This window comes from Helobdella robusta, assembly GCF_000326865.2.
Source record: "Helobdella robusta unplaced genomic scaffold HELROscaffold_4, whole genome shotgun sequence".
Taxonomy (NCBI): domain Eukaryota; kingdom Metazoa; phylum Annelida; class Clitellata; order Rhynchobdellida; family Glossiphoniidae; genus Helobdella; species Helobdella robusta.
This window is the reverse complement of record NW_008704902.1, coordinates 6,519,357-6,531,553: the sequence shown is the minus strand read 5'-3', so window position 1 is coordinate 6,531,553 and position 12,197 is coordinate 6,519,357. Positions and strand designations below refer to the sequence as shown.

The 12,197-nt window shown below is 32.3% G+C and overlaps 3 protein-coding genes across 3 annotated transcripts in view; 2 read left to right on the top strand and 1 right to left on the bottom strand.

Annotated features, from left to right (window-relative positions):
* Window positions 1-657, bottom strand: part of HELRODRAFT_162763 (hypothetical protein) — a gene marked incomplete at both ends in the record, with an annotated part of 1,260 nt that extends 603 nt beyond the window's left edge. Inside the window, 2 exons of the mRNA XM_009024867.1 lie at window positions 55-237; window positions 387-657. Coding sequence (XP_009023115.1) covers window positions 55-237; window positions 387-657 — 454 coding nt within the window. The remainder of the gene's footprint in view (window positions 1-54; window positions 238-386) is intronic.
* Window positions 658-5,035: 4,378 nt separating this feature from the next.
* HELRODRAFT_162762 (hypothetical protein) lies at window positions 5,036-9,739 on the top strand (the record flags this gene model as incomplete). The annotated part of the gene is made up of 5 exons (XM_009024866.1): window positions 5,036-5,078; window positions 5,672-5,739; window positions 6,463-6,532; window positions 6,851-6,918; window positions 9,593-9,739. 5 exons carry the CDS (start codon window positions 5,036-5,038, stop codon window positions 9,737-9,739), a joined length of 396 nt encoding a protein of 131 aa, XP_009023114.1.
* The window catches only part of HELRODRAFT_67216 (hypothetical protein), a gene marked incomplete at both ends in the record, with an annotated part of 9,530 nt that continues 6,925 nt past the window's right edge, over window positions 9,593-12,197 (top strand). The window contains 2 exons of the mRNA XM_009024296.1: window positions 9,593-9,735; window positions 10,301-10,494. Coding sequence (XP_009022544.1) covers window positions 9,593-9,735; window positions 10,301-10,494 — 337 coding nt within the window. The remainder of the gene's footprint in view (window positions 9,736-10,300; window positions 10,495-12,197) is intronic.

Sequence of the window (12,197 nt, the reverse complement as noted above, 5' to 3'; positions counted from 1 at the left end):
TAATTAACATTTTTTAAATCATTGATTTGTTTAGTTGTTTGTTTAGAAACTTACTTGCAACAAACATTATGATGGGAGTTGTATAAACTAGACATCTCTGGCAACATTCATTTGAAGTTTCCTGTCCACAAATACATTTACATAAGATCCAGGCCAGTAGAAATAGAGCAAAGATTGAACCAATGATAAGCAGAATTAATCCAATGAGAGCCATGAACTGACAAACCACCAGCCAGGCTGAAATATTCAATTCAATTAATCATTAATGATTTATTTTTAATATAATTCTAACAACGCCAACACCCCAGATATATTTTTTAGTGCTTCAAAACACGTATAGTGTACAATTTAAAACATGAATACAAATATTTTTATAACATACGTACGTGGTAAGAGCCAATGCTGCAAGTCCTTAAAATAATCAGAGTTGATGGCGTGACAGCCATTGTATGTTCGACTCGGAGTTTCATGTGTATGAACATAATCGTGGAAACAGGCCACCCATAATCCCACATTCAGGAAATCACTTTTTGAAGAAGTACTAGACTTAAGCCAAAAATTTGTTGAAATGGCAATCAGATTGCAAACAAGAGCTGCTAATATAACCACCACAGTGACAACAATCCATACGCAACCAACTGGACCTCGTGTTGACATATTCTAATTGTATAATATTTTCTGGACAGAACTGACTCGTTTACTTCAACTCTTCTCAACAAATTCCAAATAATTTTCTAAGCAAGCAACCTACACAGCTCAGAAATACGTAAACAGCCAAGTTCGATTCGAACCGTACATGCCTTTCGATACACATGCACTAATACATTCATACTTGTCGGTATATATATATTTATATATATATATACATGCATTCATATAAAGTTATATATAGGTATATATACATTTGTTTTTATATATAATGTACGTCAATGTATACCTATACAAATAAATATACATCCAGCTAGTTTGCAATGCGGTGTTAACAACAAAGCCTAGCTTTCAATTATATTAATCATATTATCTGTTTGTATTATAATGAATGGTACATATTTTGTGTATGCATTGCATATGCGTGCACGAATCTAACAGATTACAAACTTTAAAAATAATTAATAAAACGCGATCACTACATGTTTATAATATGAATAAAAAATACAAATGATCTTTTTCTCATAATGCATTATGGGAAATATTGTTAAAATTTATATCAATAATAAGATTGTGTTTTAATTAATTATACGAGTTTTCTATTACGTTGTGTTATATTATAAAAAAACGTTTTTTAAATCAATCTAAAAATAACTCACGCAGACCCATTTTTATACGAAGAAGCGCAGACACAACGCGACCCACGCGATTCACTTCACTGCAAAATCTTGAATCCGAAACTTTGTTTTTACACAAACTAGCACAAACCGTTGTTAATTAAAAATATTCAAAAAGGGTATGTAGAGATATCCTGAACTTTATTGTATGATAAATATTATGAAATGAATATATGGATGCCATTCTACATGCTGTGCTTTCATCTGCCAAATTTTCTTTTGAGTTGACGTCAATGGAGCATTGCTTTATATCTCTTTTGTAGAAATCTTGAAACCTTAACAACAACGCGATCCTTCTTTACTCCACTGCAGAAATCCTGTTGTCCCGCGTTCCTCAACTATTTTCCTAACATGGCCGATCCATCTGAAACGTCTCTCAGTGAGAACTGCATGGAAACTATTTAACTTCGGTGTTTGGAATCATATCCTGCCACTTGATCCGCAATAGAAGCGGTTTAGTTCTTTAATGTCTCGCGTAAGTGGTCTACGTCTCGCTGCCGCAGATGAGAGGGCCTAGCTAACAACATTTTTAAACGCAATCTGGTGTTTTTAGTAAGGCTATAGTTGTTTCACACTTAATGGTTAAATATGGCTATAACTGTAGCTGCTTTTAATTTCACAATCAATGAGCTGGAAACAGTAAACTTGAGATGAGTAGTTTTTTTTACAACCTCAGCAGTGTATATTCTCAATGGTGATTTTCAGAGAGGTCTACGCGCTTTGAACAACAGTATTGAGTTTTAATAGTTAACTCAAACATCTTGCACTGGAAAAACAGGTAAAAAAGCTGTTTAAATCCTTTCTCGGTGTGTCCTGTACTTTTTCTCTTTGCACACAAACGAGCCATGCTGTAGAGCTTGCTATCAGACCTAGTGTGGGTGTTAACACCCTTGCTGTTGTCTCTAAAGGCGCTTTAAAGGAGCATAGAAAAAAGATGCCAAAAAGTATAGGCGTTGGGACTGCTAACCGAAAAAGCCTCGGATATGCGCCGTTGTAGCACACCGTTTTTTTGAAAAGACATGATTACCACAAGCAGCCTTAGAAAACAGTTAACTTTCCGCAGCAAAGTCCAATTTTACCAACTTTATCGGATAAAAGTGATGTAGAGTGGCATCTGTTGCTTTTCACAACTAGCAGGAACAAAATCATGTTCACAGTTGATTGACCAGTCCTTAAACTGCATTGAGATTTTGGGTAACTTCACATTCACTAATTGAACTCCAATGATAAACAATTTAAGATAATTGAAAATTTGCTCCCTGTTCTACATGCTAAACTTTGCCGTGGGCTCTCTATTTAATCATTGAAAATATTTTTATTTATGAAATAATGTACTACCTTTTTATTGACTGCACATTTGAGAGTTTAAACAATTTTTTCAATAATATATATGTGTGTGTGTGTGTGCGCGCGCGTGTGTGTGTGGGTTTCATCATTTACTTTACGAAATGTTGAAATGAAGAATAAATATTTTAATATTAAACATGAAAGAATAACATTTAACGCATATGAAAATTTTGAAGTAATTGAAAACCGCTACGGAATTCCTTTGAAGCAATTTTTAAAATAGTCCATAATTAAATTGATAATATGAGATAGATGAACGATGCCTGCAATTATGATGCTGCAAAAAATAGTGAAAATGGTTCAATATTAGAAGTAAAAAAAAAATTACCATAGAAAATTTGTGCATTTGTATTGAAGCCATTTTCATAATTGCGTTTACGAATAAAAGTATTTCCCAGCGTAATTGCTTGCTATTTATTTAAATGATACGTCATTCAGTTGTCAGAAGCAAATATATGAATGGTTAGATTCATATGCAATGAATAGGTTTTTAGTCGTAAGATTGCAGACGAAAACAAAGATTTCAATGTTATGTAACACATAAACTTCAATGATGTTTACGAATAATATTAAAATAACTTCACACTTTGTTTCAATGATTACTTGATAAATTAATGGCTAATCTACTATTTTCGAAATTATAACGAGAAACTCTCTGCGAGGATTCTTTCAGCAGACTAGGGCTCATTTTAGCCTATAACAGAGCTTCGTTTCCATAATTTTGCTTTGCTCAGTAATGGAGTAATGAAGTTGATCGAAACAATTAACTTTGAATGTCATTGATAACTTTGTGAGTGCAACATTACGAAACAATTTTCTCTAAGAAAACGGTACTGTCATTAGAAATTACATGTTAACTTCGTTTACATAAAAGTTTTTTACTGCTTACTGGTGACTTAATATGCAAACATAGGGAAATGGGTGCGGGGACAAGTTTTATCGTTCCGGTGCTTTGCAGTTTCGGTACGCCGGTGATAATCACTAACATTATGTACAACAGGTTCTGAATCCTCAAGAATATGTCAGAAGAACCGCCATTTCCTATATTTTTCCTGATTCCATACAGTAATGTGTGGTGAGGTCCGCAGACTACTTTTGTCAGAAATTCTTATGATTAGATAGTCTCATCGGATAAACTATTTTTACATTGATTTTATAAAAACACACGATAAATAGTTGTTCAAAACAACACCTTCATCAATGGCGAGATTTCATAAGTAATAAAACACCAAGGTCAGATATTTAATATAATTTTTTACTCCATGCGTAACGGATCAAATATTGCAGTCAATTAAGTTAATAAAATTAAGTTCAACGAGGATTCAATGGTTTCGGATTAATTACTTTACCGTTTCAATTAGCTTACATTATATATTGTATTGTATTACAAACAAATATTAGTTAATACAAAATATTTTATACTACAAATTACATTATTAAAATCGGAAGCTTATCAAGTATTAATCTATTTTTTAATATTAAATTGTATCAAGCGCAAATCTAAGCAACTTTGACCGGCAGAGAGCCAAAAACTGGAAATACTTGGCAACTGATTGCTTATCGCATTATTTTATGTCAATAATTTTCCTTTTGATAAAAAACTGTGTTTTCGTGAATTAAAACTGTGTTTTTATATATAAAAATATTTGCTATATATCCTAGCTAAATTTTCAAGTAATTACAACAAAATGGTTGACTGTCGAAAATGCTTATGACATCGACATTGAAATTTATTGATACTTTGGTTAAGTCATATATATAGAATATATCATAAATAGAATATATACGTTGAAAATTGACTAGACCTATATATTGATATTCTCTCTCTCTCTCTCTCTCTCTCTATATATATATATATATATATATATATATATATATATGGGTTTAGTCAATTTTCAACTTAGGGAAGATAATAAATAAAATAAAACGAAGATATATTTATTAATTAGATTAATTAAATAAAGGAATTAATAAATGCTGTCTTAGGTTTTTAATTTTACTATATTAATAATTTTTATTGAAAAACAACAAGCCATTAATTAGTGCTTAAATGTATAGTCGTGCTTTACAAAAAACTTAAAATTTACTCGGCATAAATATTATGCGGCTAAGGAGGCCGAAGGAAGGAGAGTTTCGAAAGATGATGCCGACTGAATGCATGATTCAATTTGTCTCTCAATTCTCTAAATATTATCTTTTTTGTAACTACCCAGTCTAGGCATTCAAACTTTTTGTCCATATATATATACTATATCCATGGTTTTGTCACCATCCAACTTTAGACTGAAGATATCTTTTTAAAATGTCAAATAATTTTTTTTCAATGGTTCGTCAACTGCCATTTATTACTGGCTGGTGTAAAAATGGCTCTGTCAAAAATGATTAGCCGATCTCACTTCTCGACAAGTTGCATTTTTTCCGTGTCACCTTTAAGAGATTACCATTTATAAAATTTATTTATTAGTTTTTCTACTTAATTGCTTTTTATTAAAAAAAAACTAAGAAACTCAATATATTTTATATAAGTAACCGTTTTTCACTACTTCACGCTGTTATCTACATTTTATGTTTTTATTTTGCATGTTTTATCAAAGTCGTCAGGCGTTAAAGAACATGCTGTTTTTCATGTACAATGTTGAACACCGCCCTTGCTGAAGATATTTTCTTGTTTTTCTGACCGGAATACCACTCGATAAATAAATCCGTTCAAAAACGGATACATCATTTCTGAATAACGTTTTTTCAAAAAGTCATTGATGCTCACATTGTTGTGGTCGTTCTCATGTTTAATTAATTGAAAAATGTATCGATTGATATAACAGTAACACGAATAATTGATACGTTGTGTAGGTATATTATATATATATATAAACAATATATATATATATATATATATATATATATATATATATATATATATATATATAAACAACACCAATAATACACTTTTGAACAATTAAGTACCGAACTATTAATATAATCTTACAATTACCCACTAGCGTACAGAGGGGCGGCGGGAAGGCTGTACGCCCCGGGCCTCCGATTAAAAGGGGACCTCCGATTAAAGGTTGGCCTCCGATTAAAGGGGGGCCTCCGATTAAAAGGGGGCCTTCGAAAAAGCCGATATACACAAATTTTAAAATAAATAATTTCATTAATAATTATATAGATAAAATTTTGTTCTTTCACTTTTTATTTATATATTTAAATATATTTATTTATACATAATATAGTTACAAACAATGTTGTTTTTAAATCCAGACCCAATGAATGAGGAACTTGAAGAAAATGACATTATTGATGAATATAAACGTTTAAGACGTCATCTTCAAGCAGGTAAAGTTGACAAAGAGGATGCTAAACAATGGTCTACTCCGAAAAGGTAAACTTATATGATAGAAATAGATTTACATGAATCAGTTTCAAGCTTATATTCGGCTGTAAAGATTTTTTGACATGTGCGTTTCAATTTCTTCTTGCGAAAGAAGCTTTTTGAAATTGAAGCTGATTAAAACTTAGACTACTTTGGTTCGGCAATGAGTCAAGCAAGACTTAATGGTCTAGCGATCTTATCAAGTGAAAACACAATGGCGAGAAATATTAACGCATCGGGCTTTAATAATTTTAAGGACGCCACTGCAATTACCTCCTAGTGTGAATTATATAAAAAATTACGCTTATATTTTAGCAGAACAGTTGAATGCGATGCAAATGATGACACTCCTTCTTTATACGTAACCATAAAGAAAACTAAAAAAGTTAATGTTACCAATTTCCTCCTATTATATAGGAGCCGCGTTCATCATTATCAGGAAGCATTGACTACGGTAAGACACATATTTTTAACCTTTTGTTGACTGGTTGGTTGGTCAATCAGATTAATCAGATTGACAACTTTTTTAGATCCATTGTTAATTTTTGGAAAATGAATGCTTTCCTTTGAATGTGAATGTCCAAAAACTCCACATATCAAGAAAAGAAAAGAATGGCAATCTCGTGTTATCTATGTTTTATATTATATCTTACGAGCCCAGACACTGCGTCATTGAAATGAAGCAAATGGTTGAGTTCCAAAGTTACAAAATAAGATTTGAAAATATCAAAATTGCCGTGGCTTTACGAGATAAGTCACAATTCTCCGTTAGCTTAACCATTAACTATTTCCAATCCTTCTCCAGACGGCGACGGACAAGATGACCTGACAATTTACGAAAATAATGTAAACTCTCGGAGGATTGTTATGACGGTAAACTCAGTGCTGCCAGTTGCCATCGATTGCGCCTCCTTAAAAACTGCCTCATCCATCCTTTATAGAAACGCCGCCAAAGCCGCCTCGGAGTCATATATGGCGCAAGTGCTGCTCAACGGATGGCCTCCACCAAACCTTAAATTAGATAAATCTGAAGAAAGTTTGCCCAGGACAATCAAACGGACCCTAACCCAGCTCCGCTTTGGCTACAGCATCTATCACGGCAGCTACAAATCAAGAATCGACAGTGGGCTCAACAACATCTGTCTTTCTGCCACCAACAACCAGACGATGTCCCTCATCTGTTCAGCTGCCTCAAGAACCGCACACATCTCAAAATAATAGATCTGTGAAGAAACCCGGTGGAAGTGGCAAACTGGCTTGGGCCTCGCCTGAACGAACGTCTAGAAAGGGCGACCCAACAACAACAACATCGATACGATTTATACGACACCAGGCCAAAGAAATACAAACACTGAAATTATATGCAAATCTATGGTATGGAATTAAATTTTTTTTAATAACTAAAATAAACAGAATGTTCAAGTATTTTAAAATTTCTATGTAAAATATTATATATATTTATATATATATATAATTCCATAATTATTTATACATACAAAACTATAAACTCATATATATATAACATAAAATATAATGATATCGTATATAATAATAATTTATTTCAAGTGAGGTGTGAGGTAGCGATCTCAACAAAACCTTTGTTTTAACACAGCACTGATTATTAATCAACTTTCACTTTTAGCTTAATTTTTTTCAAGTCATTTTGGTTTTTAAAATAATTTTGTTTGAACCGTGTCCATCCGAGTTTAGAGTATCAAAATCAGGTGATTGATTAATGAAAAATGCAATTAAAAATGTTGTGAATCAAAAACTAGACTCTTGAATTACTCTCGGGTTTTCTATTATTTATCAATCAACTTCAATAATTTTATTTTATTTATCAATTAATCTTCTGTTTAGTGTCCAGAGACCCAGTTTCCTAAAGTAGGATGTTGTTTTCTTTGCCATCAACTTTTTGCGCCAAATTAGACGATCAGTTGTATCCATTTCATTTAAATTTAGAGCTTTCATGTCTTGCTCAATTGTTTGCGACCAGGACTATGCAACCTTATGGCATTATTCCTTTATTTATATAGTATCTAATATTCTAAACTAAACCAGCACGACGCAGGATTTTGGTAGATTTGATGTGGTCCTTCAGACTATTTAGTTGCATCCATTAGAGCATTTTCATACGGTTCGTTAAAGTTGTTCCAGTTTGGTTATCATTGGCCATGTTTCTGCACCATATAACAAGACCGGACATATCACAGATTTATAAAGTCTTGATCGTAGTGTTAGTGGGATCAATATAGAAACAACGAGATGCCGTTTATTCCAGGCTGCATGTATGTGTGCTCAAACGGCAACTTCAGCTGTTCCAGTATAATTTATAACATCCCTTAGATATTGAAACGATGTGACTTTCTCTACCTTAATGGCTTCAAAAACATTGCTATTTCAAATTTGTTGTTGTGGATTGATGCAAGCAGGACAAACAAAATTGGACACCTTAGATAAAGTACCAATTATTTTTGAACAACGTTTGTGACACCACTGGTTACACTGCTGACACTTGATTGAATTGTTACCTACACCAGCTTTACAAACTGAACAGGGCCATCGTCCAGTAGCTGTAGATTGAATGGGTTCACCAGCGTTCATTGCTTTGGTTTTGCTGATGTTTTGACATGAAAGCTCTAAATGTTCTCATTTTCATATATTTTATATTTGTCTCTGCTGTTATTTATTAGTGTTATAATAACACTGTTATTAATTAAAAGTTAAATATTAAATTATTAATTTATGTTTTGTTTTTGTATTTTTTATTTCTTTTTTTTCTTAAGTACAAAAAAATTTTTTGTGAACATAAAACTTGTGGCATGTTTAATTAATTGTTTTTTACCTATAATTAAAAATATTAACAGAATTTTACTGTGTTGAGTTAACAAGTTACTTTGTTAATTTAATTACTAGATGATAATGATCAAATAATGTTAGTTAATTATTAATTTATGTTTTGTTTTTGTATTTTTTATTTCTTTTTTTTCTTAAGTACAAAAAAATTTTTTGTGAACATAAAACTTGTGGCATGTTTAATTAATTGTTTTTTACCTATAATTAAAAATATTAACAGAATTTTACTGTGTTGAGTTAACAAGTTACTTTGTTAATTTAATTACTAGATGATAATGATCAAATAATGTTAGTTAAATTAAAATGTAAGCTTAAGCTTAGTCTTTAAAAAAAGTTGTTTGCCATAGTCATGGCATAGTGTCATAGTCAGGACTTGGATTTCTATTCTATTTACAGTAGTCTAGCACTAATATGTTTGTTAGATTATTTATAATTAGTTAGAATTTGAAGTCTATTCCATCACCAATCTTTCTGAGCTTTAAAAAAAGGTTAAAGGTCAATCTCTATTTTGCCCTGGCTTCAGAGGTAACAATGATAAACACAAACAGTGCATATGATTATGCATGAAAACCATGCATTAAACAGATTGCATATAATAGGTTGGGATCTCTTTGTATTCAAACTCACTCATTGCAACAGCAGTTGTTGTTGAGTAAAATAATTAAGAATAATGTAAATCTCCGTTTTACAGATGAGTCACAAGCCTTATAGATTGAGGTGCACGCTGTTTGGGCATGAAAAAGATGTGAGGGGTTTGTGTAGTTTGTACCATCCTCCATCCAGCTTCATTTCAGTATCTAGAGATATCACAGCCAGAGTCTGGGTCTCTGATGAGTAATTATGATCTTTTTATTTGTTTTGTCTGATACTGATTGTTTCACTAAAAATTAAATGTATACGTGTTGTATGTGCATTTTTTTTGTTAGCTTTTTTGCCGGAAAGTGTTTTTTCTGAGATCGGTATTTTTAACGATTCGAAGTCATTTTTGATGATTTTGAGTGCAGAAAATATTTCCCCCGAGGTGAAGAAGTCTCCAGAGTTTTTTGAAATTATATCATTATTTATTTGTGAATAATTATTGGTTCAAAAGTATAAAACTTCATTGACAATAATATTTTTATTTGTGGCCGCCATCGCAACCCTTTCAATAATGTATATTATGTAGATGCCGTTTTTTATTATTTGCTAATACACTTTTCTAAAATTGTAAATATCTCTAAAAGTCTATCAACATAATTTTTTCCCACGGTGTTATAAAAGTTGAAAATTTATTATTTTTCATCATTCTCAAAACTATTTCTGAAATTAATTTTGATTTCTAAATTCTGGACATGTCTGGATTTTCCCGGATACACACTAACTTTAAATACATTAGCAGGTCTTTTTTATTAACTTCCAGATCGACATCTATGTATCGTGAGGGAATGTCGATGGGGGGCCATGAGAACTTCATATCATGCGTGTGCACCCTGCCGCCAGATGATGAGTATCCACATGGAGTCATATTGACAGGTAGCAATGACCACACCATCAATGGATACACAATCGATTCACCAGCTCCTGTCTTCAAATTAACTGGCCACACAAATACAGGTATCCCTATATATATATATATATATATATATATATATATATATATATATATATATATATTTGCTGGTAATAGACCATAATTTTTACAATATTCTATAAATTCTACCGAATGTTTGGCGTTAATATGTTTGTAGTTCGTTTTTTCGATTAAAAAAGTTACTAACTAAAGTTTTTTGGTGAACGTTTAGTTTATTAAAATTCAAAATAAACTTATTTTTGGAATTCATGCTGCAAATAAGGCCATACTTCGATTCCGAATGAATCATCGTCAGTGCTCCTTGGGTATATATATGGAAATATTGACTTTGTCAAGATTAACTTTGACGTTGTAAAAATTAACTTTGGTGTTGTAAAATTGAACTTTGATGCGAATTAGGTGTCAGGTTTCTTAATTGGCTGGACATCTTCTTTGGTCTCCTTTTCTTCATCAATAGCATTATATTCTTCTTTGTCACTATTTACGATGCTTGTTTTTATTACTTCTTTGTTTTCGTTGTTAGTTAAGCGCCAGGTTGGAAGTAAGGTTGTCATTTTATGTTGTATATTTTTTTTTTGATTTATTGATGTCAATTAGGACTGCTTCTGCAATTTTAAGATGCGTGTAGTTGCTGTTCTGGTATATTACTTTGGTGTTGCTGTCGAGGATTTCACGGCTAATTGTGATTGAGTGTGTTGAGTCCAAATGAGATTTGATAGCCCCACTCTGTTTATGCATCGTAAGCCTTCTAGTCAGTGAGGTAGTAGTAATCCCGATATATGAGTCATGTTGACGTGCACAGCCGTCAAAGGGGCAATTAAATTCATATGTTACGTGATTACGCTTTAACTCAGAGTTATCTCTAGGACTGCAGTTGTTTTTCAGTATTAGGTGAGACGTCTTTTTATTGTTGTAATAAATTCGGAGTTTAACTTTACTATTTGGGTTGGTTGGTGTGACATTTTTATTGATGATATGCTTAAGAATAGCTTCATCTACCTTGTATGCTGTTGACATGTGATTTCTGTAATACAAGATGATATCGTTATCTTGATTGTTGGTACTAGGAAGGTTATTGCTGTGTAGTAATTTGTTTTTAACAATCTTTTCAATAGAGTAAGTCTTATATCCATTGTTTACAAGCAGGTTAGTGACCCTCTTTAATTCAGCGTCGCGATTTTCAATATCGGAAGAGTGTTGAATGCCCGGTTCACAAATGATTTTATTGTGCTGTCTTTAAATTGTTCAGTGCATTCACTTTGTCCATTCAAACAAATTCCTGTATTCGTTTCTTTGACATAGACCGCGGTTTTGAATCGTTCTTCGCCACGGGTGACCAACACATCGAGGAAAGGTAAACGTTGTTCCTTTTCACTTTCAACATGACTCATATATCGGGATTACTACTACCTCACTGACTAGAAGGCTTACGATGCATAAACAGAGTGGTGCTATCAAATCTCATTTGGACTCAACACACTCAATCACAATTAGCCGTGAAATCCTCGACAGCAACACCAAAGTAACATACCAGAACAGCAACTACACGCATCTTAAAATTGCAGAAGCAGTCCTAATTGACATCAATAAACCAAAAATAAATATACAANAAAAAATGACAANCTCACTTACAACCTGGCGCTTAACCAACAACGAAAACAAAGAAGTAATAAAAACAAGCATCGTAAATAGTAACAAAGAAGAATATGATGCTATCGATGAAGAA